The sequence below is a fragment of the Mus musculus genome, chromosome 5 (genome assembly GCF_000001635.26).
Source record: "Mus musculus strain C57BL/6J chromosome 5, GRCm38.p6 C57BL/6J".
NCBI lineage: Eukaryota > Metazoa > Chordata > Mammalia > Rodentia > Muridae > Mus > Mus musculus.
Genome location: NC_000071.6, coordinates 9,093,609 through 9,121,473, shown reverse-complemented (window position 1 = coordinate 9,121,473; position 27,865 = coordinate 9,093,609). Strand labels below are relative to the sequence as shown.

General features: G+C 43.6%; 2 protein-coding genes across 18 annotated transcripts in view; one reads left to right on the top strand and one right to left on the bottom strand.

The window, feature by feature from the left end:
* Dmtf1 (cyclin D binding myb-like transcription factor 1) overlaps window positions 1-2,606 on the top strand; it is a 42,939-nt gene extending 40,333 nt beyond the window's left edge. For 15 of the 17 annotated variants that reach the window (NR_152859.1, NR_152858.1, NR_152860.1 and 12 more), the window contains 3 exons: window positions 12-389; window positions 980-1,124; window positions 1,336-2,606. Coding sequence is in view for 10 of the 17 variants with exons in the window: in NM_001110327.1 (NP_001103797.1) it covers window positions 12-389; window positions 980-1,124; window positions 1,336-1,445 (633 nt within the window). In the remaining 7 variants the exon portion in view is untranslated. The remainder of the gene's footprint in view (window positions 1-11; window positions 390-979; window positions 1,125-1,335) is intronic. The other 2 variants (XM_030254464.1, XM_011240669.1) reach the window with 1 other exon arrangement.
* Tmem243 (transmembrane protein 243, mitochondrial) lies at window positions 2,491-20,737 on the bottom strand. The gene is made up of 5 exons (NM_001081029.1): window positions 20,615-20,737; window positions 20,079-20,257; window positions 4,944-4,994; window positions 3,911-4,015; window positions 2,491-3,020 (listed from the first exon to the last, which is right to left on the bottom strand). The coding sequence occupies exons 2-5, from the start codon at window positions 20,154-20,156 to the stop codon at window positions 2,898-2,900; spliced, it is 357 nt and encodes a 118-aa protein (NP_001074498.1). The 5' UTR covers window positions 20,157-20,257; window positions 20,615-20,737; the 3' UTR covers window positions 2,491-2,897.
* Between the last annotated feature and the right edge of the window lie 7,128 nt (window positions 20,738-27,865).

The following is a 27,865-nucleotide window of genomic DNA, read 5'->3' as shown; positions in this document are numbered from 1 at the left end:
ATGTGTTACAGCCAGAACATTTGTTGAACACAAGCGATAATGTCACGGTACAATGTCACACACCAAGAGTCATCATTCAGACGGTAGCTACAGAGGACATCACTTCTTCATTATCCCAAGAGGAACTGACAGTTGATAGTGATCTTCATTCATCTGATTTCCCTGAGCCTCCAGATGCACTAGAAGCAGACACTTTCCCAGACGAAATTCCTCGGCCTAAGATGACTATACAACCATCATTTAATAATGCTCATGTATCTAAATTCAGCGACCAAAATAGCACAGAACTGATGAACAGTGTCATGGTCAGAACAGAGGAAGAAATTGCCGACACTGACCTTAAGCAGGAAGAACCGCCGTCTGACTTAGCCAGTGCTTATGTTACTGAGGTAAGCTCTGAGGAAGACTGCAGCTGGTGTTGCCGTGGGCTTCAGGAGGGCTTTAAAGGAGAGATGCTGTAGGACAGTGGTTCTCAACCTTCCCAACACCAAAACCCTTTAATGCATTTCTCAGCTTATGGTGATGACCAGCCATAAAACTATACGTTTGCTACTGTTAGGAATTGGAATATAAATATCTGATATGCAACCCCAAAGGGGTTGAAGAACAGTTGCTCTAGTACCTTCTTCTTTTCTTTTTACTCACAGAGTTTCAATTCAAAAATTATAAATTAATGTGTTCTTGTTGCTGACAGAAATGAGCAGGCAGAGACACCTGGGCATAGTTCCTTGCTGAAGTGTCCCCTTTTCACAGGCAACAAATTGTTGCCATCAACTCCTGGATCACCTTTGGGTGGTATGGGTAATAGTAGATTTTAGAAATTACATATATCCCACAGTGCAACATAATTCTTTTCTCTAAGGTCTAAACCTTTATGTTCTAATTTTCAGATGGAATATATTTGAGAGCTAAGTACTAACAAACATGGACACTTGGGATGTAAATCAGTTTCTCCTTTTTTTTTTAAAATATCATGTAGGATTTAGAGTCTCCCACCATAGTGCACCAAGTTCATCAGACAATTGATGATGAAACAATACTTATCGTTCCTTCACCTCATGGCTTTATCCAGGCATCTGATGTTATAGATACTGAATCTGTCTTGCCTTTGACAACACTAACAGGTACTCTACTGAGACTTAATCATGAGCCTGATACATAGTAAGGGGATGGGGGGAATCGGGCTGTTGTTTTATGCATCCATGCTAACTTTTCTCTTGATCTATCAGTGTTCTTTTATTGGGTAAATCCTACACTTTGGTAAACTATTGGACTGAATGGAGAATCAGAAACACACATTTAATACTAACTTTATTTAAACTTGACTCATTACAGATCCAATATTCCAGCATCATCAGGAAGCATCAAATATAATTGGATCATCTTTGGGCAGTCCTGTTTCTGAAGACTCAAAGGATGTTGAGGACTTAGTAAACTGTCACTAGATTATTAGAAACAGGTACTTCAAGAAGCCACATTGTGACTACATTGTCTCCAAAGAAAGGAGCCATCCCAGGAGTTGTGGTTTGCCATTCCTCTGGCTTGTACTTAGCTGCCATGCTTAAGCCATGCACATTGTTGCTGCTGTTACTTTTACCTCCTTCTCAGTAGATCATCTGAGGTCCAATTTTATAACAGTTGTTATGATGGAGGATAGGAAGTGTGAATTGCCCAGACTTGTTAGGTTTTATGTCAAGAGGGAGTTGCAGTCACTGCAGCTACTTATATCACCAGAGCTTAACTACTCTGGTTTAAATATAAGTAGTAATACTCATCTCTGCAGTTAGACACAGCTCTGTCCAGACTCAAGCTGGGCTGGTTGTAATTCAGCTTATGTTAGCAGTGACTTTCAGAAAGATTAACTTAGGAGTTGATGACATGACCATGACCAGCATCCAGATACCACATTATGGGGGGTGGTTGTGCTGGTTAACCCATTGCTGGCAGTGGGAGCTGACTGAGGCAGGGTAAAGAAGCAAAGCATTACAGAGTTAAGAAAATTCACTACAGGTCTTTGATTTTTAACTTTTAAAGGGAACGTGGTTAAAGTGGTAACAAAACAGTTATCAACTCTCATCAGAAACCAGTCATTAGTTTACAGCTAGCACTTTGAAGTGAAATTAAATGAGGGGAGAGGTCATATTGCCTGTGTCTGATAACCATGACTTTTTTTATGACATGTTTTACATATAAATTGCCCAGAAGATAGTGAGGGGTATTAATTAGAGTATGCTGTTCACTTCGTGCATTACCTGCTGGGGGTACACTATAGCTTCTCCCTCAGGCACTTTTAAAAAACAAAATTTGCTTCTGTATCAAAAGAAAACAAATCAAGAGTCATTCCTAAGGTAAAGCCAAAACTAGCCTGTAGGGCTTTAATGATATGATCCTTATAGAAAAGTCCAAAAAAAGGAGGAAAAAAAAAGGAAACTTGTATAAATTATTTTATTTATTATTGTAATTAGATCTTCACAATCAAAGCTGTCTTTTCACCATCTGTTTATTAATGTAAAACTGTAGTAATAAGCAAAAGTTGGTTGCCTAGGGGAACAATAATTGTATATTCAGTTTAACAGAAATAAAAGAGTATTTGTCTTAAAATGCAAGATTTTGAGCCATGCAATTAAATTGTTAAAAAAAAAAAAAACAAAAACAAAAAAAAAAAATTCTTTCAAAAGTGAGAATTCCTTGCTATTTGAGGGCTGGAATGTGTGGGCGTTTTAAAGGAGAGCAGAGATCTATGCTGCAGCCCCCTCGCAGGGGGGATTGAGATTTACAGTTAACATGGAAACATCATGTACCACACGTCTGTCGATGAGTCTTCAGCATACTTTTTTGCAGCAGTTAAATTCACATAGATTTCCAAGAGTCCTGGTAAGTATTTCGTCTCTGCAGCCTCACCTTCCCACATCATGGAAGTACAAGTTTGCACATATACATAACATGATGATAGAAAATAAGATATAGTAAATTAGATTTCTAAATTTCGGTTCTAAGTCTCCTTGTCGATACCAGTAGATCTAAAAGAAGAATCAAATACAAATTTAAGTATGACCAGCTGTTACAGTGTAAAATACAACTAATGCTTCTTTCATATGGATAGCATTAGAGATTACTGTCCTGAGATAGTCTTCAGTTTAATCCCCTATGATTCAAGTAGCGCTAATAAGCGTTTCCCTATGTACTCCTGGTTTTGTTATTTACTGGGTTCTAATGTCAAAGTAGTATACTAATCAAGTTAGATGAGAATATATATCTGGATACATTTTTAGTATATTTGAGTTACTAGAAGGGAAGGCACTCAGATTAGGTCTGTTAAGAGGGCTTACGTAAGTAAATACATAGTTTAACTATCTCAACCTTGGTCACTCAGGGCTGTAGAACACACGAGATGAGAAAACTTCAAAGATTCAACCTAGGACTAGTTCTGCTCAAATGTTATGCTTAAAACCTATGTAGGATTGCAACAATTTAGGAATTTTTTTTAAAGAAAAAAAAAACTTGCTTTTTAAAAAATGGTAGGTATTAGAGGTCAAACCTATGGCCCGAGCATATTAGATCACCTCTCCCACTGAACCACAGTGCCACACCAAGGTTTGACTGTTTCCTAAGGTGAAAGCAGACCCAGCAGTTAGCCTAAAAAACAGAGAACCAATCACCATCCTCTGGGGTGGGGGCTGGTTTTGGTACACAAAGGGGTCTCTTTGTTTCCTGACAAATGTGATGTTAATTGTCGATATTCTGGGAAGATCACAAATCAAAGTGGACCCATGTGTAATTATTAGAAGTAAATTGGGGGGGGGTTAGATTAAAGGAGAGATACCCTATTCTATAGACCCAGGGGCTAGCAATCTGTCTAAGCACTACCATGTAAGCGCTTACAAACATTTTAATTCTAAATAGTACTCACAAGTATGCAGGCAGTAATACTACTCAAAGAGATGCAGACAGCAAAAAATATATTCAGTGGTTTGGGAGGTAGTTGAGGGAACACAAAAGCACTGATCAGTGTGACCTGTGTGGAGAGAAACATGTAAGGCCTTGAGTGGGATTCCAAGGTGTGGCTAGACAGGGGCAAGGCAAGGTAGTACTTCTTACATCACAACGTCACCTTCAAGTCAGTTAGCACTTCTGACTAGTCCAGCAAGTGTGAAAGAAGGCCAGACAAGCAACCAACATTAGCAGTGAGTTGCTGTGCTTATCTCAGTATTCTAAATATTCCTACCAGGTAACCAGTGTTCTCTTCAGCAGAACATGCACTGAGACTGGGGCAATGAAGACTTAGGATGGCCCAGCCCAAGGAGGACATGCGAACTCACGAAGCATTCCACTTTATCAAAACTAGCCCAACATGCTACGGCAGCTATTTGTTTTCAGCATTGCCAAGATGCTATGGAAATTAAAAGGGCAAAATTAGAAGGAAAACAGTAACTGAGTATGTGCAAAGCCGGCTTGGCTTAGTTTTATGGAACATGGGTTTCTGAATCCCATTTTGTTTCTAAAGACAAAAAATAAACTAAACAAAGGACAAACTAAGATTTGTTCTCTTGACAAACTTAATCCGTATTTATCAGACTTTAGAAACTAGCTTTTTAGTCTGATAGACCTATATAGAATGTGTATCTAATGTGCTATACAGAATTTTAAAATATCCTATAAGTCTTTTAAAACTTGTTTAGGCATTAAAAGCAAGTTTAAGGCATTAAGAGAAATGGGAGCGGTGGTGACCACTGGTAGAGGACTTGGTTATCACGGTATCACTTGTACAGGTGTACTACTGTGCAGGCAACAATGGCAAGTGCGGTTGACTGATTCACTCTGCCATGACTGTAATAGTCTACACATGTTTGTACCCTCTTTTAAAGTCTTGGGGAGAATTGACACTAAAAGTTCTCAAAACTGGCCAACAGAGCAAATGTGGCAAAACAAACAAAGGTACTTACTAGAATCAACAAGGTGGTTAAGCTGCCAACAACTAAATTGATGATTCGGTCCTGAAAGAGACAACAGTTTGTAAGCCAGATGTCTTGGACTGGGCTGCTGCCAGAATGGAAGATGGAATCTTACAGAATGAAGAGACCAAGAGTTGGCCCTTGACGTCTTCCAAATAAAAAAGCTGTGGTGCTAGGAATGTGGGAATGGCTCTGGAAAGAGAGGGCAACTGAGGAGCGCGTGTGCTATTGGGGATTGCTAGTCCTAACATGGGGAGTAGTGGGGTTGATGCTCAGACCGAGAAATAGGAATGGATGGAAGCGACACAGGAAGTGGCCCTGTCTACCTAAAAATACTTGGTGCTGTTAGAAAGGACCAGAGTGCCATGCTGGAGGGAGACGAAGGCATGTAGTCCAGTGTGTAGTGTAGTCCAGTGGTTTTCTTCTCCAACTTAGTAAAACTTTAGTAATATAAACAAAGAATTATTTGACTGAAGAGTTTTCTTAGGATTTTCATCCCTAATCCAGCCAATTCTTTAAACATACCTAAAGTAGGGGTAACCTAAATTTTACATGTTAAGGTAAACGTGGGCCCAGTGTGTTTTAAAGTACCTTACAAAAATTACAACAAACTCTGAAACCAAGCTTAACAATGTTACAAAGTAATAAGGTTGGCAAGTTATTTATAAGATTACAGAACAGGGGCAAGAGTCGTTGCTCAGTAGTACAGCACTTGCCTGGCCTGCGCAGGACCTAGGTTTGATTTCTCATCACACCCATCCTCAGAGGGGGAAAAATTATATACAACAAGGTTGGGATTTAAGACTTGACTAGGAAACTACTTCAGGGTCACCAAGAATAACTTATTTATGAGAAGCCAAAGCTGAAATCATATTTATGGAGCAGGGGCTGCTGGTCTTCCAGCCACAGCCTTGCACGTGATGCTAGGCAGACTCCATACCACCTTGGCCCTTGAAAGGTTGTTTTAGTATCTACAGAAAGAGGGTATGGAAACAGCAACACACTAAAACTTTTCTTTCAAGTTCTCTATACTTTTGAAAAACACAAGGTGGCAGGCAAAGCTGGGTGTATAGTAGGCTTTGGGTGTGGTGTGCCTGATCTATGCAAGAGCATACCCCAACTTCACTAAGAACTCAACAGGTCGCAACAACACAACCCACCAAAAGTTAAAAGAGACCTGAGAGCAACTTACTACTCGCTTAACTTCCTCCCACACATGCCTACTGTATATGTGTTTATCAGAGTGCAGAAGGATAAAACCTGTACCAGTCTGTGAAACCGTCAACTGAGAATATATGCTCTCAAGAGATTGGAGAAATTTACTATGGGTCTTTGTATCCTAACAGCTCTGTCACTAACAGAGGTATACAAGGTAAATCACAGTTTCCAAATGTCACAGCAGCTTGTCCACCAAAATCAAGAGTAAAGAGGAGAGGGGAAAAAAAAATCAAAACTGACGGAGAGGCAACTGACCAGACATGCTTTCTAAAACTAGGGACGAGGGGGTGGGGAGATGGCTTGCTTAGTAAAGTGCCTTCCACACAAGCCAGGGGACCTGAGTTTGGGCCAGTCCCCAGCATTCACTTAAAAACCTGGACGTGAGGCCTGGAGAGTTGGGCCCAGGTTTGGTTTCCAAGCACGGTCTCAAGCAGCTCACACTTGTAACTCTAGCTCCAGAGGATCTGACACTCTCTCCTGGCCTCTGGTCATACACAGCATACACACACGGTTGTGTTGTGTTTTGTGAAAGCTAGACATAGCAGTGTGCATCGGAGTCCTCCCCTAGAGTTAGATGAGGTGTGGTCTGTAGAGCTCAGTGTCCAGCCAGAGGAGCCGAATGAGAGAACTTATCTCAAAAAATAGATGGAGAATGTTAAGGAAAATGATTGAACATCAACCCCTGACATACATATGTATGTACATATGGATGAAATTGCAGTATGATCTGCACATGGAAAAAGGCTCAGGAAAATCAAAGTGCCTAAGGTCTAAGTAAAAGAAACAAGATTGCCAGGCCTACTCCCCCCATAAAAAGCTGCACATTCCTTGCTAGACAGCATATCCTCAAAGCCACTCCTGCTGTCAGTTGACAGATGGCACCTCACAAAGCCTATTAGCATGCCCTGTTAGCCTATTACGGTAGCATAACTGTTGTGATCATGTAATGAAAGCACACCTAAATAGTCTCCTGCCTGGCTTCTAGATAGTCACTCGACAGTTTCCTTAATCAACAGCTACTCTGCTAAAGTGCAGCAGCTCTCTCCGTTCCTGAGGTAGATGTGGCCGAAATGCTTAGCAGGGTTTGCTTCCTCACAGCCAGTGCCCGGCCCTCAGGTCTCCTGCTTTTGAGTACCGTAAATCCAGGTCAGAAGAGCCAGAGTTCATTAGAAATTTCCCACTTCTAATGCTGTATCCAGACCTGGTTACTCTAATAAGGTCTATGTGCCAGCTGTGTTAGCCTCACCTAAGAGCTGGTTTAAATCCCCACACACACACACACACTCTCTCTCTCTCTCTCTCTCTCTCTCTCTCTCTCTCTCTCTCTCTCTCTCTCTCTCTCCCTCCCTCCCTCCCTCCCTCCCTCCCTCCCTCCCTCCCTCCCTCTCTCCCTCTCCCTCTGGATCTGCTGAGTCAAAATATTTTTAACAAGATCTGGTATGAGTCTTGAGCAAGCCACTTCGATAGTTCAGAGCTAGGGTAGAAATCCTTTGTCTGGGACAAAGATTATATTCCAGGGTACAGCAGGTTCTTCTAGCCAATCTCCAAATCAAAGAACTGATAATTCGATTACTAGTTAAGGTGTCAAAGTGCATTTAAGGCTAGAATTTGCTCCACATTGGTCCCTGGATACAAATGCTGGGTTTAAACTTCGTCATTTATAAGATAAACTGAAACTCAAGTTTTTCTGTCTGCAACTAGTGCTATCTTTCCCAGAAACCATTCCACAACCCCAAGTTTTTTTTTTTTTGTCCTAGTTCTTAGATTACTCTGCCACTATGTGACCCCCCCAAATGGATCCTTTAACCCCATTTTGTTTGGAAGAGTAAAATAAACTGATAGTCTCAACAATTTATAATTCTGATTCTGCTTCAGACTACACTTGTAACTTACAAAGGCCCCGGTCTTGTCTGGCCAGTCATTTAATTGTCCAGCACACTGTTAGAAGGTACACATTGACTCAAACTCAGGTAGTAAAGGCCTTAACAGGATATAGACAGGACCATCCAGGAGCCAAGCAGCTATCATCCACTCTTGGGAAACACTCTGTTGCTATAGAGTTTAGAATGCTCACAAGCATCATGTCCAGTCTTCTATTTCCACAGCAACTAATGTTGTCCTTATTCCCAAAACAGATTTTGTGTGAAACAGTAACAATAAAAAGATGAAGGTGAAACTCTAAAAGAGTTTCCAGAACACTTAAAAAGTAGGAAGAGGTAAGAGAATTTATGGGTGAAATTGCCTATGAAATAATTTCTGATTTAAACTCCTGTCTCTTCAATGAGGCTTTGCTGTCCATGGCTTCAAGTTACCTGTGGGTCAGAAATCCAAAAGAGAAATTCCCAAAATAAACAGTGTATGTGTTTTAAACTACATTATTCTGAGTAGCATAATAAAATCATGTCTAGCTCCAGCCCACCTAAGATCTGAATCATCCTTTTCACAGCACTGACATTACACAGTACCCATGCTCGTTGGTGTAGCCAACTCAGCTGTCCGATCTCAAGAGCATTTGTGTTCAGTGAATCTTGTGCATAACAGAGTGAGTGTCAATTACGATAAGCCACTGAGCGCTGCCTTTGGACTCACGTTGCGGAGGAGGGAGTTGCTGGGGTTTAATAACATCTACTGTACAAACACATCTCTGTGAAGTTCTGCAAAAGGGAGGGTTCATACTCATTTTACTGTTACTCCTCAAAAGGGAAGGTACAGCCACAGTATATGGCTAGTCCTTAGCTAAGGAAAAGACATGTTACTATACATAACTTTAGGTGTCTCTTGAAGACAGAGGACACTTCTGAGATATGTGGCAGATTCTCGCTCATCAAAGTATGAAACCTGGATCATCAAATGAGGCACACTTCTGGCTCTAGGCAGCCTTTGTTACATGACATTGAATATAAAAGTGCAGTTTTTCATACACACTCAGGTCTCATTCTGGTCCATAAAATAAGCTAAAGGTCTGATAGGTACATTCGCAATACAGTGACTGTGAATTGAGAGGTGAAATGGTTGAGACGCTGCTCCCAATTTGACCATCCCTCAACATCTCTTCAACTTCAAACCCTTTCTGGATAGCATCCCTCAGAAGAGTCCCATTTCAAGACCCCCAAACATCACCCATTTTACACTTACTACATCAAAGTAAGACAAACCACCTGTTTTCATAAAGGCTGGCAGTTAATGGTGGGACAGGTGACCTCTCCTTCAGCATTGCACACTAGGGAATTAAACCGTTAAGTGGCCAACAGCATTTTCCTTAAAGCGTCTCACCAGTAGAGGGAGCTCCCCTCTGACTTGGGACCTGAGCTGTACACAGCCAACAGTGGCTTCTATGCTTGAGGGATGGGCATGTAGCAGAACAGCTTCATCAGTGACTTGGTACCGCCCACCATCCTCTCAAGTGCTTCCTGGAACCGCACTTCAGGCATCTCGAAGATGAGACATGTTGAGATATGTGGCAATTCCAAACCTCCCCCAAACAGCTCATGCTCCTATGTCCTAATCCTAGACTGAACAGGCAGGACTTCACCAGGCTGGACATTTTGTTTGCCAGGCCAGCTTAAAACCAAATTCAATCATAACAAATCCCCTGTCTCATCTCAACTAAGTGCTATGCCAAACCCTCCTTGTACTACTCTTTTACGTTCTCTTCTTCTGTCCCAAAAACTGGACCCCATTCATTAGTCAGAGCATAACCAATCTGCTACACCAAACCTGTGACTTGTGACCCTCCCCTGCAGACTGTGGGGTTAGCAATTTCAGAAATGCACTGAAGACTCCCTGGAGGAAGCATCTTGGGAATCTGACCCTGAGCCACGTGGTCTAAAAAACCCCAAAACCCCTGGGGAGTGCCTAAGGCACTAAGCCTAGTTCTGGATAATTCTAAATATCTTAAAACTACTCATCTCTTCCTCTACACATTGACATCATTGTTGGGGATGGTAAGGCCAAAGCTGCTTTTATTTTCAGACTTTGAGCCACTTCATATAATAGAAGCCCAGCCCAGTTGTATACTTTCTAAGTTTGTATCATGGTATATGCCCTCATCCTCCCAGAAGAGCACCTTTTCCTATCAAGCCACTAATCTGCGAGGGCTGCCAATGTTCACAGTGACTTCATTGTATCTTACCATATTCTTCTGCCAACAATACCCAGAATTATCAAGATGGTGTTAAAGGAAGAAACAAGGTTTACTACAGATTGCCCTTTTCTAGCCTCAGCTAACCCCTCACTGTGTTTCACTGGTCTTCGGAGTTGACTGCTTCCGACCTCTCCAGGAAGTGGCTGGCACCCTCTATCCTTGGACTCTGAGTCCTATCCTCAATCCCATTGTTATATCCTTAGCCATCCCCACACGCAGATGCTGAGAGAGAAAGGAGTGCCCAGTTTCCATTCCATCCTAAAGAGGATCTCAAAGAGGCCTGCATTGCTGTCCCTCCTGTACCTGTGCCCTTCCTCGGTCTGCTATCCCCATTTGTACCATTGGCCACTGGTTCTCAATGAGGAACACCACTGCCCATAAAGTCTCAAGTCCCTCAATGTCAGAAGAGCACTACCCCCCCCCCCCACCTTCTACCAAGCTTGCTACTTAGATAGAAAGCTTTCACTTTCTGCTCTTTCTATTGACTGAGAATAGAAAATAGTAGATGAAGAGTGACCAGGGCACAGACGGGGGCAATGCGGAACCACTGCAGTGTGAAAGTTGAGAAGCCCTTTTTAAGGAAAAGCAAGGAAATATACAAGAATCTAGAGACAGGTGTTGCCAACAAATTATGCAGCATTGGCCAAAAATGTATACAGTGGCAACCACCAAAAAGAATATGGAAATAATCACCAGGGCTGACTTGAGAGGTACTGTCCTCTTTGGAGCCCGACATGGTGGTTGATGTGGTTTGAATAGGTTTGGCCCCATAGACATGTGTTTGAATGCTTGGCCCATGGGGAGTGGCACTACTATTAGGTGTCGCTGTGGGGCAGGACTGTGAGGTGAGGTCTCCTATGCTCAAGCTCTGCCCAGCAGTTTCTTCCTTGCTACCAATGGATCAAGATGTGAAACTCTCGACTCCTCCAGCACCATGTCTGCCTGCACGATGCCAGCCTTCCCATCAATATGATAATGGACTGAACCTATGGAACTATAAGTCAGCCCCAATCATACGGTTTCTTTTATAATACTTGCCTTGATCATGGTCTCTTGACAGCAATAAAACCCTAACTAAGACAGTGGCACATGCCTTTAATTCCACCACTTAGGCAGAGGCTGGTGTGTCTCTGAATCTATGGACAACCTGCTCTACAGAATGAGTTCCAGGACAACCAGGGCTATGAAAAAAAAAAAAACCTGTCTAGAAAAAATATTTGTAGAGAGAGGAAGGAATGGATAGCATCTTTGAGAAGTGATTAATACAAAAAAGTGGGGGGGGGTGCCCTCTTGCATGGGATCAGCACCTCTCAAAGCCTTCTCTTGCCATTCCATTCTGCTATATTGAGAACACAGCATCACTGCCCCCCAGGGGGCAGCAGCAAGTCACCATCTTGAAAGCAGCCCCTTACCTGATACTAATCCTGCTGATACCTTGGTCTTGGACTTCCCAACCTCTTAAAACAGTGAGAAAATTAACTTCTGTTCTTAATTTATACACCAAGTGGCAGTTTGTCCCAGGGGCACCAATGTACTAAAACCAAGGCCAAGTGAACCTAGAAAGCAATGGTAACAGAGGAAAGGTATGTTCTGTCATCCTCTTAGCACATGGGATCCATGAGAAAAGATGTGACCTAGCATATTTTCTGGGATGTAGATGTGCACTTCACTGATTGGCACTGGGCTCTTGATGAGATCCACTGTCACCATGCCCAGCTAACATTCTACTCATGCTTCCAGGTCAAGACTCAGAAGTCTGTCCCGATATTCTTGAGAACTCCCAACTCTGAAAGGGTACAATATAACACCTATCAGTTCTTTTTTTTTTTTTAAGATTTATTTATTATTATATCTAAGTACCCTGTAGCTGTCTTCAGGCACACCAGAAGAGGGCGTCAGATCTCATTATGGATGGTTGTGAACCACCATGTGGTTGCTGGGATTTGAGCTCAGGACCTTCGGAAGAGCAGCCGGTGCTCTTAACCACTGAGCCATCCCTCCAGCCCGACATCTATCAGTTCTTAGCTCCCTAGCCCACAAATGTCTGAGTCCTGGGTACTCCTAGTAAGGGAAGCAAAGCAACAGGCCAATGTGCAAAGCCCACTAGGCAGCCCTTCTTCCCATGGTTCACTTTAAGTGAGGCAGTAAGAACTGGAGTCACATCCTCCTAGTTCCCCATTTCCCAAACTTAAGGATTTTCATGCTATACGTTAGAGATAGATTTTCAAAAATGACTTGGCTTTTCTTCCCGTCACAGAGGAAAACTTCAGGTCATCCAAGCTCTAGAAATGGCTAGGTAAATGGCCCTGAGAGGAAAAGACCCTGAGAAGAAATGAAGCATGGGAGGTTTCCTTTTGCTTAATGAAGTAAGAAAACTCACACCCTGTCGGTGGCGTTGTTTCTTCTGAGCTGTATGGCTCTGCCTAACTGGGATCTTCCCCTTATATGGTCACCAGAAACAACCAGCGGGACAAGGGTGGAAAGTGAGACTTCTTGCCTCACTGGCCGACTCTAGTGAACTGTGAACTCTGCCCACTGGTACAACGCCCAAGGTAACAGTGAACACTGAACAGAACTATAAACAGAGACAATTTATGGAGAGGAGTCTCACAACTGCAGGTGGCCAGCATGGTGGCACATTCCTTTAATCCCAGTACACAGGAGGCAGAGTTAGAGGCCAGCCTGGTCTACATAGTTTGACAATAGCCAGGGCTATGTAGAGAGACCCTGCCTCCTGACAATTTGACACATTTTCCATCGCCACACATGAACCTGAATACAAAATTCCCTCTTCTTTTTGATCAACTTAATTCAGACATTTGTTAATTTCCTGTTATTTTACCATATTCACAGTCTGAAGCATCTTCAGGTTATGAATATTTTTGTACATTCATCCTACCAGATTCTCTTCACAGATAAAAATGTACCTGAAATAGATTGTGTTCACTGAAGCACCATTTATGGAAACTAAAGTAAAAATAGAGCACAAACACAGTCTACATGTTTAAGGGGAGAAAAACAACTCTCATCAGTACACAATGACGTGCACTGAAGCTTCACAACAGCAGACTGGACAAATGCTGAGGCAGGGGCATGACAGACCTGACTCACAAACCTCTTCTGCCATGTACTGACTGCTAAGTTTGGATAAGTCACTTAACTTTTAAGATGTACTTTTCCAGTTGTGTGGATTCCTAGGTTGCCGTACAGATTAGGAAATAAAAGTCCTCACAACAGGAATTATTGCTCAATGGTGGCCATGTCTGACGGAGTCTTTAAGGACTGACTAGACTGCTCGGAGCTTAGTGGGAGCTGAACCGACTCCTCCGTGCTTAGCCCCAATTTCTAAAGCAGCCAACAACTTTTAATTCATTTTACTTTCCACAAGGACCACTCAAGTCTGTCAGCAATCTGAGCTCAGAAAATATTATTACAATATCTATACATGACTGTAAGAAAAATAATTATTCAGTTCATAAGAAGTAGCATTACGACACCTGCACTAAAGTCCAGTCTGCCCAGGGAACAGTAAATGTGAATAAGAGCTTCCAAGAGGATAGGCTCAGTTTGTTTCTTACACAATACTGTATGATACAACCATTTAATACTGGCCTCTGCTATATATACCTCAACAGGAAGACACACAGTAATTGAATAGCCTGAGAGTTTAAAACACCACTTCCTGTTTGGGCAGCAGTGTACCCAAGTTTCTCAACAGAAGCCTTTGAAGTCCGTAGTTTTAGATTTGCCCAAGCATACAGGTCATGTTAGGTGATGTTAATCCCTCACGACAGCTAAACCTGAATATATTTAAAAGCCATACACAGGAAGAGTCAAGAGCTTAGGAAAGACATACTCTGGAAGCAGCCACATCTACCCAAGTTCCTCACAGTACACAGACCGGTGCCAGGACGCCCCCTTGACAGCCAGGTTCATTGGAAGAAAGCAAAGACTGAGCAGGGCTGTCAGACTGACTCAACAGGATTCTGGTCTGCAGGGAGAGGGGGCACTACAGGAAGACCACAAAAATGGAGAGACACTTAGCAACAAGGCCAAGGACACGGTCCAATGAGTGAAAAGCACTTGCCACACAAGCCTGCTGTCCAAGTTCAATCCCCACAATAAGAGAGGGAGGGCTCCAAAGGTCAGTGAAGAAAGTGGCCTTGGACAGAGCTGGCACGGAGCAAGGTATGACTAGTGCATCTCAACTCTCTCCAGATGTCTTCTGCAGAGCTTTCTAAACACTCAGTGACTGGCTGAGGCCCGTCCATAGGGATCCTGAGACAGGAGGAAGAAAACTTCCGAGAGTAGAAAGGGAGACGTCGCTGCAGCTATCTGTTCAGAACCACAACTCTGGCACAAGAAGGGACCGTGATTTGGCAAGCTAGAAGAGGTAGTACCTTTGAGGGAGACAGAGATGTGCTCACGGTATCACAGAAACTAGGCTTTCAAAAGAAACTAGAAGCTTCCGCTGCCCTATGGGGCAGCCTTGTGGGGGCCTAAGCAAGAGAAGGCAGCAAAGACACAGAGACCTTAGCAACAGCTTTGTCCTTAAATCAGCAAATAAATAAATAAATTTAAAGGGGCTAAAAATCGCATAAAGAGTATCTTACATTTCTCCTCTTCCATTCAAACTCCCAGTTCAAACAACCTGTCCAGGACACTGCACGTAATGAGAGACATCTTGGTTTTGCTGCTTCTCTTCGCTCGTTTATTTACTGAGGAACATGGGAAGAGCATCCTGCTCTCAGAACCAGTATCAAAAGCCTCAGAGCCTACTGACCTCTGCAGAAAACCTCCCTGTCCTTTCCCATCTGCTTTGAAGTCCACAGCAGCAACTCCCCAGCCTCACTTTCCACCATGAGTAACAGGACGTCAATGCTCCTCTTAGACTTAACTACATACTTTGAGCGAAGACACCATCATTGGAACACATCTGTCTAGAAACCAGTTTTCATTGCATCCCACCAAGTGGGATTTGTCCTCTGGCCATCGGTGTTAGCTGTGGGGAAATGCTTTGCTCTCTCCCACTCAAAGAATCACGGTCCCTCTTCACACTCAGGTCCACGCAGCCTAGACAATTGAAACCGATTTAAGATACCTAACACGTAATTATGAAGTCAAGAAATGGTGACACCCAAGCCTGGGCAACTGAACGCCCTTCTTCTGCAGAGACTGGTGTTTCTCTAAAACCAAGGACTAGACAGAGGGACTGTCTCCAGGTTTTAGTTCACATGACAGCAGGAAAGGAGGTGGAAGAGCAAAGAAAAGAGCCCTGGGTCCACCAGAAATCTCTCTGTAGTGCCATGTCTTGGAATGTTCCTGTGGTGGGCATAACACACTACCAAAGTAGTTAAAAGTCCTACGCACCCACCCTCATCAACTAGCGTCAGAGAGGAAAACCAGCACACTGAGCCTCTGCGACTCTCACAGCAAGAGAAGGCGTTTCTCAAACAGAGCTACAAACGCCATAACCAGAAACCACCAGCTTTGAACACTCTGTCGAAGCGATGGGCTCGGCCGTAGGTGCTCGGCACCTGAAATGTAGCCAATGTGAACTGCAATGGACTCCAAGAGTAAAGCGTATCTGACATCAAAGACAGTACAAAAACATTTTTCAAATTTATTTATACTAGTAATGTCTTGAAACAATGGATTTTTTCTTAGTAATACAATTTTCAATTTTTTATAAAACGTATTCTATAGCAATTAAATATTATATTGTTTTATCCCCTTCAAGACAGAAAATAAAATGGTGTGACTAATACCACATGTTGTCAGAGATGTAAAACAATGGATTTATGGGTCTAAATATTTTGGTAGGTCTACAAAGAAATTCTAAATTACATTAAGGCCCAAATGTTTCTTTGCCCGCGCAAACACACACACACACACACACACACACACACACACAGAGAGAGAGAGAGAGAGAGAGAGAGAGAAGGAGAAGGAGGAGGGGGAGGAGGTGGAGAAAGAGAGAGAAGGAGAAGAAGAAGGAAGAGGAGGAGGAAGAAGAGGAGGAGGGGAAGGAAGAAGAGGAGGAGGGGGAGAAAGAAGAGGAGGAGGGGGAGAAAGAGAGAGAGAGAGAGAGACAGAGAGACAGAGACAGAGAGAGAATGAATGAATATGCCTCGATAAATGAATGGGAGTGTTTGGGAGTGTTGGTGCTAGGGATCAAAAACACAGGGATTTGTCCATGTCAGGCAAGTGCTCTACCCCTGAGCTTGTCTTTTCTGGGAGTTTTGGCTAACTGGATAGGTGGTTGGGGTTGGGATGGGGGTAGAGAGTGTTATGAATAAAACCTGTAGTCTTATGCATGCTAGGCGAGCATATAGCCCCTGCACTTGTGGTCTACACATGGGTAACCCTGTTTTAGACACTACAAAATGGCCGTAGATAAACATCAGACATTTATTATTTTGGTCTCTGCCATGCTTGGTTTTTACCCGAAGGAAATGCACCATGGAAGAGAACTTAAGAATGTTTTGGTTTTTAGTTTTGTTTGAAGCAGGGTCTCACGATGTATCTCAGACTGGCCTGGAACTGTGGAGCCAGAGCTGGCCTCAGATTCACAGCACTCTTACTGCCTCCTTGATGGGAAGAAATAGTTTAAGACATTGAAAATAACATTCTGACACTCCGACCAAGACTGATAACATTTTCAAAGGTATCGATGAGGTATAATTTCTTACAAAATATAACCACCATCCCTTCTGTCATCCCTCACGCGGAACAAGAACTATTTTAGCAGCTCCATCTCTGAAGCTATTTCTAAACCTAGCACTAAAAACTGAATCAATTTGGAAATCACTGTGATCTGCCCGCCTGGTTGTTTCTCAAGGTCCACTAGGTTTTAAGTTTCTTCAAAAGTGAAAACTCACTACCTGAGCTAGGGCAACCCTTCACCCCAACTTCCTGGGAAGAGGCAAGAAGTGAGAACCTGCCACACAGGCTCCATGACTAAGTCAGTATTCACACCACTGTTCAGCTCACAAAAGGGAACTGGCAAAATACTGCCAGAGAACTGGCCGTGTAGCTGAAAAAGTAATACCGTGGAGTTCACTTCCTTAGCCGTACAACAGAAATACAAACATCTGTCTTAGAAAGGACTCTGACGATCGATCAAACAAGGAACACTGAGTGCCCAGCCTGTTGCCTGGCGCTGAGGAAACACAAACCCTCAGGACGCCCCTCTATCTGGGCATCAGTGCTCTTAGCCTTAAGAATGAAGAGATGACCCCTAAAACTGAGAGCCTATACCATGTTGATTATTCTAGAGAAACGAGACCACTAAAAGCTCCAAGAATTTGTCATAAGGGAATGGGCTTTCTCCTGTCGTGATTTTCTCAGCTTGTTTAACAGCAGCTCACTATTACCAAGTTTCCACTTAAGTGGCTACTGTGGTCTAGTTTCCTGGAATCTGAAAAGGAGGAAGCCAGAGCCACTCACACGCAAGAGAGGAGAGAGGAGACAGAGACTGATGTCTCGGAATTCCCAAGACTGACTCCGCTCCAGCAGCCGTTCCTCCATCCCAGGAAATGGCTGCACTCTTCCTTGCCCCACTCAGGCCTACACATAAAGCTCTTGCTATAAACAAAGGCAGGTGCTTTAATCTCCAGATTAGGCATTGCAATTTACTGGAAACATGACTTGCCCCACATCAAACCATGGATCTCTTTCCTTTCTCCACTCCATGGAATGTATATGCAATGGCCCCGTCCACCTCACAAGGCAACTTATCCAACTCCCAAGTTGTAGCAAACTTATATATTATTCTTAACTTTTCGCTTATGTGGCCAGTGCTGCAATGTTCTGGAGCTGCCTAAGTAGTGCAGCGCATTATAATCGCCGTACACGGGCTGGTGAGATGGCTCAGTGGGTAAGAGCACCCGACTGCTCTTCCAAAGGTTCGGAGTTCAAATCCCAGCAACCACATGGTGGCTCACAACCATCTGTAACAAGATCTGACTCCCTCTTCTGGATTGTCTGAAGACAGCTACAGTGTACTTACATATAATAAATAAATGAATCTTTAAAAAAAAAAAAAAAAAATCGCCGTACACTTGAACTCAGGGGTGTCATGAACAGAGATATATTTGGATACTGATGTCCTTGGATGGGTTTCAAATGGATGACGGATGGTAGGAAACTTTCAAGCAGTAGGCATCTGGCCAGCCAATAACATCAATTATTTCTCAATAGCTACACATTTGTCAGGGAGGTGGGGGGTTGTTATTTTGCTTTTAAGGCTCCTGGTTTTGATTTGGGGTCAAGATTGCACTATGTACCTCAGGTTCATCTTGAACCTTGTGATCAAGTGACCCTCCTACCCCAGCCTCCCAAGCGCTGAAACTAACACAGTGAGCTATCTCAGTCAGCCCAGCCAGCTTCAGTGTCTGCATCAGACAAGTCCACTGGGAAGCCCAGTGCTGCTGTATTACAGAGCCTATGAAGTTAAAAGTCTGAATCACCCAGACTCTCAATCAGCACTCAGAAAGCTATGCGCAAGAGACAGTGAGCCTGATTTGTGGACAGCTGGACAAATGTTTCATATGAATGAGACCAGTTTCATCTTTGTACCCAAAATGCATGATGCCCTCCGTGCTGTGACACAGGCCACAGTCACCAGAATCTCCACTTTATGCACAGATATGCACAGATCTCCCGTTCCTGACTGCTTTCCTTTAACACCAAATAGACACACATGAGCGCTCAGTAACGTCTGCAAATAACGGAAGGAGCATTAGTGAACTTGAGCTCCCAAGCATGGCGAGCTGAGATTAGGCGAAGTTACAAGAAGCCAGACATCCATCTTGAAATGTCTTAGTAAAGCACCCCAAGACAAATCAAATTCTATATGGAATTTAATAATAAGTAATCTTCATGGTAGACTGGCAGCTTCCAAGTTTAGGATTCCCCATGACTGCCAGGTGGAGAAGTTCCCTGTGTGTGGTACAGGCTCTTCCCACAAGGTAAGAAACCCAGCTCTACAGTAACCACAGCAACTTTCAAAGGCTGACTGCTCCTATCAGGGGTCAGGGGGTCTACAGTCACCAACGTCATTTACAAGTGGGGGGGGGGGGAGGGTAAGAGAGCTACAGGTTAATCTTGCCCTGACTTCTGAGAAAGTTTTATGCTGAATACAGAGTTTCTTGATTGTCCCCAAGGCAAGGGGGCTGGGGGTGGGGAGCAAGTTTCAGAAAGTTAACGCTAAGTACAGAGAAAGACTTTTGTTGACTGCAGGCCAGAGGCTCTATCTAGTCAAGCTTCTAGAAAACGGTTAGTGCCTCTGCCTATTTGAGAGCTGGGACCCTTTGTTTGATCACCTCCTGGGATTGTGGCCAACATCCACCTTCATGGAGCTGCTTCACATCCTCATCCTCTTAAGAACTCTAGGTAAGCAATCATCAGAAGCAACCCTGGGCTCTCGATGCACTCCTGAAACCACTAAAGCCCTGGACGCACACCTGAAGTGTGGAGCTGGAAAGTGCGCTTATGCAACCTTCGCAGGACTTTCCCTCCACGGTGGGGTTTCCGCACTCTCCGTAAGGGCTTCCCACAAACTGCCCAGAACTTTCTGAACTTTTCTCCACTCCAAACTGCTCTTGGTGCAGAGTGCAGGGCAAACATCCCAAGAGAGGGGCGGGACGGCAAGAACAGTTCTTCCCACTTCCAAGTACCCTCCAGGCAGGCTGCAAGGAGCCAGCGGGGTGGAGGGAGGCGGGATTCTCGCACTCTGGCCCGGGGCCCACTCCCGCACTCACCTTGGCAGACGTCTCCCCGAACAGAGGTCTGTTATCCAGGCCGCTGGTCCCGTAGGTCCTGGTAGCAAAGTCCTCCATTTTAGGGCTGCTTCGCTCGTCCCCGGACGCTCAAAAGCGAGTCCGCATCAGCTCGCGAAGTCCGGACGCCCGCCCCTCACGGCGCACGCATGGCCCGGGCCCTGGGGGGGTGGGGAGGGCGGGAAATCCCGACGGGGCGACTGTCACTCCCGGGGGCCCCTGGCCGCTCCGCCCCAGCCCCGCCGTCCTCATCTCCAGCGGCCGCCGCGGGAAGTGAAAGGAAACAAACAGCGCTTGGCCGCCGCCCCGCCCGCGCCCGCCGCCCCCAATCTCGGCCGGGGCTCCACCGGGAGAAAGTTTGCCTGGCGCGAGTCCCCCGCGCGGCGGGGCGGCGGGAGTGAAGTTGCGGGCCGGGCGGCCCCGCACACCACCCTAGCTCGGCTGAGAGCTCCGCATCCGCCCGCTCGCGTCCCGTCCCCCGTGCTCCCCGCAGCCCCGGCTGCGCCCGCAAGCCAGACCTCGGCGTCCCGCGCCGCGCGCGCGGCGGATCCAGGCAGCGGCCGCGACCCCGAGCCGTGGCCCCCACACGCCGGCCGGACGCCGGCGCCGTGCGGCGAGTCCCCCCGGGCTCTCCGGTCCGGGACCTGCGGCCACTGTCGCAAACCGGTCGGGCCCGCCCAGATCGCGTCACGACTCAGGCAGCCAATCCCACGGGCAGAGGCGCCGCCTGGGCTGCAGAGCTTTATTTACAGAGGTGCGGGTCGTCCCACCGAGGCGCGGGTCCCCGCTGCCAAGCGTTTCTCCGCCTCTTGGCAATTGGCGGCTGCGCGGTGCACGTAGTGGCTAAAGCAGGGTTCTGAAGACCGACTCGAATTTGGCGTCTTAAAACCCGACAACCTGCTTCGACCACTCCAGGATTTGGATGTGGACACTTTACAGTATCGGAGGCAATCGTGTATGCGTGTTTTATTCTGTATTACACACAGAATAAGAGGTCCTAGTTTACATAAACAGTTAGGTATTTCGTTGCCTGGTCCAGTGGGGGTGCTGCCACAGGCCAGAGCTTCGCATCTTGGGCCTTTTTGGAGTCTTGGGGCTTAGAGAGCTGAATGGAATGGACAAGCTGCACAAGTACCGTCGCTCTACATTTGAAGTTCTTCCTAAAAGCTAAAAACCAAACAACTACACTAATAGGATTGGGCTGACACTAATACCTAGCTAGATTCAAGAAAGTTCGGAAAGTGTTAGTGTGCAGGAGACTCTAAGCTGAAGCGATACCTCCACGAACGCTTAGAATCTAGACATGGGTTCCAGTGCCACGCAACAGTTTAGAACAAGGGATGGAATAACAACCACAACGAACTTCCAGCCCTGAGTACACGTAAGTATTATACATATCCCCATTGCCCAATCATTACACGTGTTTTACAAATTAGCTGTTTACTCGCGACTTTACCTTAACAACAGCAATACTACATAATCCAGCACCCACTTCTATTAAAAGTTCTATTTAAAGATTCATATTAAAAGGTCCTACAAATTAATTCACTTACTTATATTCAGTTTCATTCAACAAAAAATATTTTTGAGGCTCTAGGCTGTAATCCTTTGAATATTAGGGACAGTCTAGACTAAGTAGCAAGACCCTGTCTCAAAATAATAAAATAAAAACTAACAATACTTTGAGAATCTGCTGTGTGCTAAGCAACTATCCACCAAAATAACACAGTAATTATGGGCCTTGGTCAACAACCCCAAAAGATGCCATAATACCAAATTTGATATACAGTCAAATCAAAATCCATAAAGTCTAAAATTCTGAAAGGTTAAAGTTCTGGAAATATTATTCTGGGAAAAAATAAAGACTTTAAATACAAGTATATTTTTTAAAGTATAGTTATTTGAGAAACAAGAGAACATATAGGCAACGTTTTATAGTAAAATAGGTAACATACATATTTGGAAATTATATTCACCTCTGTGCTCTGCTGCTGTGGTGACTGGGTGGGGAGGAAGCATTTAGAATATTCATATTTAGGTCACAGGCCGGGCAGAAATCGTTCTGTCGACTGAACAGAGTAACTCTCTCCTGGTTCTACTTGTACATAATTGTTTTCAAACCAGAAACCTCACTGGCTCCTCGGGAAAATATTACTTTGGTTCACCAAAAACTACTAAAACTTTCAGGGACTGCTCATCAGCTAAGCATGCTTATTGCTTTTGCTGAGGGCCTAGGTTTGTTTCCTAGCATCTGCATGTGGTTCACAAACATCTCTAATGCCAGTTAGAGTTAGATGACATATTTCAAAAGATTTTATTAACTGTGTGTGTGCATGTGCATGCATGTGCTTCCACATATGTGCTTCCAGCCAAGGAGGCCAGAAGGGTGTGAATTTCCTTCAATATGGAGTTACAAGCAGCTGAAAGCCACCCAACCATCGGTGCTGGGATCCAAAATTAGGTCCGCTACAAGAGTAGTGAGCGCTCTTAAATGCTGAGTCATCTTTCCAGGCTCCCAAACAACGTATTTTTAAACTAAAATTTTTGTTTTTACTAAAGTCTGTCAGCCTTCTTCCCGGAATTAAAATTTCTCTCCCTGATACGGGAGCCTCTTTCCTTGGGAACTGCAGTTTTCAAATTTTGACCTTTGTGGTAGTTTATATGAAAATGGCCCCATGGCCTCACAGGGAGTGTTACTATTAGAAGTTACTGTAGCCTTGTCGGAGGAAGTGTGTCACTGGGGGTGGCTTTGAGGTTGCAGATGCTTAAGCCAGGCCCAGTGTCACTCTCTCTTCCTGCTGCCTTGCCAATCTAGATGTAGAACTCTCAGCCACCTCTCCAATACCATATCTGCTGGCATACCACCATGCTTCACAACATGACAATAATTTAATAAACTCCTGAACTGTAAGACAGCCCCAATTAAAGGTGACTATTCACAGCAATAGAAACCCTAGCTAAGACAGCCTTCAGTGTTTCCAAATTTCTCATCTTCACCTTTTGAGATTATAATTGGGGGATTATAGGCTAAAGGTTCTGGACATTTGTATTGTGTTTCTTAGGCTAGTAATTAGAACCAGGTCAGCCCATAAGCATGGGCATTGTCTTGAGGCTGAAATAAAAGACAGAGCAAATGCAATCTAGGAAAAGGAGAATGCATAGACACAAGCTTTAAAATAGATGGCATTTGACCTAACACCCAAACTCACCACCTACAAGCTGTGTGACCTTGCACAAGTTATGTAGCCTTGCTGGAACTCCTTCCTGTGCGAAGGCTAACGTGAAAGTCCTGCATAGAACTAGGATTTGGCAGACAAAATCACTTGCATTTCTGTTGATTCGAGGCCAACCTGCTCTACATATTGAGTTCCAGGATATACAGTGCTACATAATGAAACCCTACCTTGAAAAGCCAAACCAAACCAAAGAAACAAACAAAGTAAAGATGATAGAAAATGGAAATATATGACTTCAACTATATTTAAAATATTTGACATGAGTACATTTCCAAAGCCAGCCAGTCAGTGAGTGGGAAAACCATGACTGGGAAGGTGAGAATAATTATAGGAAAGGCAGAAAGAAGATGGAAGAGACAGATATGGGAGAGCTGCTGGTCAATACTACCCCAGTGGCAAGTGTATTTTCTCAGTGTCTTTCAAAGGCAAACAACAGAAATTTCAATTCCAGAAAATTAAACAATGACCACAAATGCTTACATGGCGAGTTTATAGTATACAGTATCTGCCGCAGACCCTCTTGGTCCCTGTGTCTGCATGGAACGGGTCTCTTGACGCGGGTGGGCAAAGCGTGGATGAATGACAAACAGACACACACAGGAGAGGTCGTGTGGAATCTGAGTGTAATTTTCTAATCGAGCATCCGACTTTTTTGCAGAGGACAATAAGGAAGTTGGGTGACATATTCGCAAGGTACAATTGAGGTAACCAAAATCTTACATAAAACAGAGGAATGCAAACACAAAAGGTCTAACGGGAACCACCTGGGATAGAATACATTGATAACAGCTGGGATCAACAAGGGCTCCACCTAAGATTCTCTAATCGTAGAAGCCAGGATCAAGGGCTTTGCGCCCTTGCCATAGTTCCTATTTTAGTCTCTTGTATAGTCCACCTTCCCCTTAGGCCATTATAAATATGTGTGTATGGGTGTAACTCTGCTATAGTTCTAAGTATCTATTCTGGTTTCTCCTTTGGTCTGAAACTTCCTTCTTCCTTAGTGATGGTAAATTCCTGTGTAAGGGAGTGACTTAGCTTTTACAATCTTACTGAATTCCAAGCCCTTGATCTTAGTCAAGGACGTTCTAGGACTGTTGGAACACTGGCGGAAGGCTTTAGCTATGACAGAATTCAATTTTAAAAAGCACTTATAATAGGAAAATACTGAAAGAGAGCACGTGGATCCATACACTAGACTAACCTGGTAATGGAACGCGGGAATGAAAAATTAATGTATGGGTAGAGAATGCTAGACTCCAGGAGGAGAGCTTCCTTGAAACTCTTTTGCCTCATGAGTGACTTTTAAGCCTTTCGGCTTGTCCAGCTGACTCGACCGGAGAGCGTAGCAAGTATCTATGTTCAACTAAGTCCACTCCCTTCAGGCTTGGACAGTCTCTCAAGGACGTATGCATGAGTAGAAGACCTTTCAGGATATAAAGCACATCTTAAATAAAAACAGAGACAGATGTTAGCAGACTCATTCATGAAAATCACAAGCAAGAAGTCAGCCAAAGTTAACTCTGGCTGTGCTCCCCAATATCTCTCCCACTTTCTCTTTTAATCTATATAAGCCAAAGATGTCTCAGCTATTGGCTCAGAGAGACTGTGCCTATCTTAGGCATCCCCTCAAGAGGTGTGGATCTTACCTGTCATTGACACATGAATCCTAGCATTCATGCCCTGTCTTAGGTTGATTCGCCTCTGAGAGAATCTTACCTTAGCTGCACACCATATCAGTCATGGAGCAGAAAATTGTGTCTGTCTTAGGTTTCCATCCCAAAACACAGCTCTTACCCATCACTGGCACAGGAATAATCTTGTATCTGTAGCCAGTCTTAGATTAAGGAGGATTTCAAGATGATCTTACCCGTCATTGACTACCAACTTCTGCTAGGGAAAACATTGGAGCCTGAACTTATATAACTCTGCTTTGACATCTGTAAAATCTCTGATGATTCCTCTGAAAAGAGCAGGTAACAGACATGCCATAAAAAGGATCACAAAACCAAGTCCTGCTACACCCAATAAGAGAGACATAATGAAGACCATGAAGAAAAAAAAAAGCCTGTAGTTATTTCAGAATATCATTTGCAATGCTAGCAGTGTCAAACGACAAAAAGCTTTATATTTCTTTTTTTTTTTATTTTATTTATTTATTATATGTAAGTACACTGTAGCTGTCTTCAGACACTCCAGAAGAGAGAGTCAGATCTCCTTACAGATGGTTGTGAGCCACCATGTGGTTGCTGGGATTTGAACTCCTGACCTTCGGAAGAGCAGTCGGGTGCTCTTACCCACTGAGCCATCTCACCAGCCCAAGCTTTATATTTCTTAAATGTAAAACCTCCTCGTGCAGGATTAACAACTCTAAAGAAGTATTAGTATGCCAAATACTTTGAAGGTGCCTTTTTAGTCTGGTCTAATTATGCTGACTCTAATTATACATTTTTGGAGTAATACAAACCCATAGCTATTGAGCATGACATTCCTATGTCTTTTGACTTTTGTTCCCCGTATCTCCTCTCTCATGATCTGCACTATATCATATAATGTATTTATCTTTTGTTCTAGCCATCTATCTTTATATGCTCATGGCATTGTTACATTTTTGGCAAGATGATCAATAAAACTCTTGTGCTAAAGCTAATATAGAAGTAGTAGCACTGGCTATAATAGATACTATAACAAGCAATGATCAATAAAATCAGTCTCTTAGGTCTACTCAAAGATTTTTGAACTTTAACCAACACGTTTAAGACTCTCTCTGAATACCAAGGTTTGGAAACATTAACTGTAAGCATAACAAATAATGAAGGTTGATGAAGAAATTCCTTATACAATGTCAGATACACAATTAGTCAAGTTACAGCTATAGCAAATCACAATTAATCTGGACCCATACAATTACTAACAGTGCAATTGACACAGGTTACATTATACAAATCTCCAGACATAGAAACATTCATTTGTCCGGTCATCAACACGTAAGGCCATTAAAAATACACAAGCCATTAAAAAACCTGACAAGGGACATGGGTTTGTTTTCAAAGTGTATGCAGGGGGGTCCCTTTTGGACATAGCATTGCAGCCTATAGACAATGGATGTCATATCTATCATCTGTATCTACTTACTGATGACATTAAGCTGTTGCAAGGGGCCCAGGAAGACTGAAATGCTAGTCAAAGTCTGGGCAATAGGGCATTTATCAGAAGCATCTGATTAGCTGATCCAGATGAAAGACAGGGAACAATCACATCAGCTGGACTTGTTAACATCAGCTTTCAGCAAGTCCAGAGTTCAGCAGCTCCACAGGTGATCCCTGGATGGAGTCTGTCAGCCAGGTGAAAATATGCTAAGAGAAATACAGACTAGGAACAGAAGTTAAAATTGTCTAGAGTTGGGGAAGGTAAGAAATCCCAAGACTAAGGGGGAATCCCATTTCCAAGAACAGGCAGGTGTACTTATCCAGAATCCATTTGATCTGTGACAGGAGGGCCCAAGCTTAGGACTCTTGATTTCCTGAAGTTTATGTGAACTTTAGTTTACAAAATGTTGTACATTAGTATTTACCATTGAATTGAAATCCATATTTTAGAAATATAGTTAACAGTGTTTGTTAGACAAGAGTAGATTCATGCCTTTGAGACCTAGTAAAAGCTATAGGTTTGTGTTAAAAGGCACAGAACATTTTTCGTCAATTCAGAGGGCTAGATACACAAATTGAACAGAGTGTTTTAGCATGATGAGAAGCATTTCAGAAGAAAACCAAAGGGAAGCTTGTGAATGAATTGTAAACTGCCAATGTGCCATTAACTTACCAGAACTTTGTTGGTCAATGTTAAACTCTGAACTTTGAAATAATAGTAGCATGTGGGGTAGAATATGAAACATTTCCCACTTCTTCCTTCCTCTTTTTTATACCTTAAATCATTTCCTACATCTCTAATAACTTGCATTTATATGCCTTAAAACATCTTCTTAGACCCTGCAATATTTATAACTTGCATTTACCAACTTTAGACATCTTTACCTACATTTACCAACTTTAAATATCTTTCATCTGAAGCACTTTTATTCTAAATCATCACCATTCTTTTACATCCTCTAACCTTCATTACTTGTATTTATCAATCTCAAACATTTTCCATAAAAGTTTTTTTCTTAGTTCTTAACCTGCTGGGTTGGATCATAATTCACTATGCCAGAGCTTGCAAATCTGCTTTACTGTCCACTGGTCACAGTAGCACTCTGTACTTTACTGCCTCTGTTGCCACTCTGGAATCTGCCTCCAGCTCCAGGCTGGCTCCTCCATTCACACACCATTCCCATCTCTGCCTCCTGCTGCTGCCTCCATCTCCTGCCCCTCCAGAGGATGGTGGGCACTCCAGTGGTGATGCCAGCGATTGGTGCTCACTAGGCACACTTCTATCGTGGTGGCAAGCATCCACGCCTGGCTCTGGGGACGCTTACTTCACTTCCCTTCTCCACAACCCACTTCTCTCTCCAAGCCCTGTTCAAGGTCAAAGACTAAA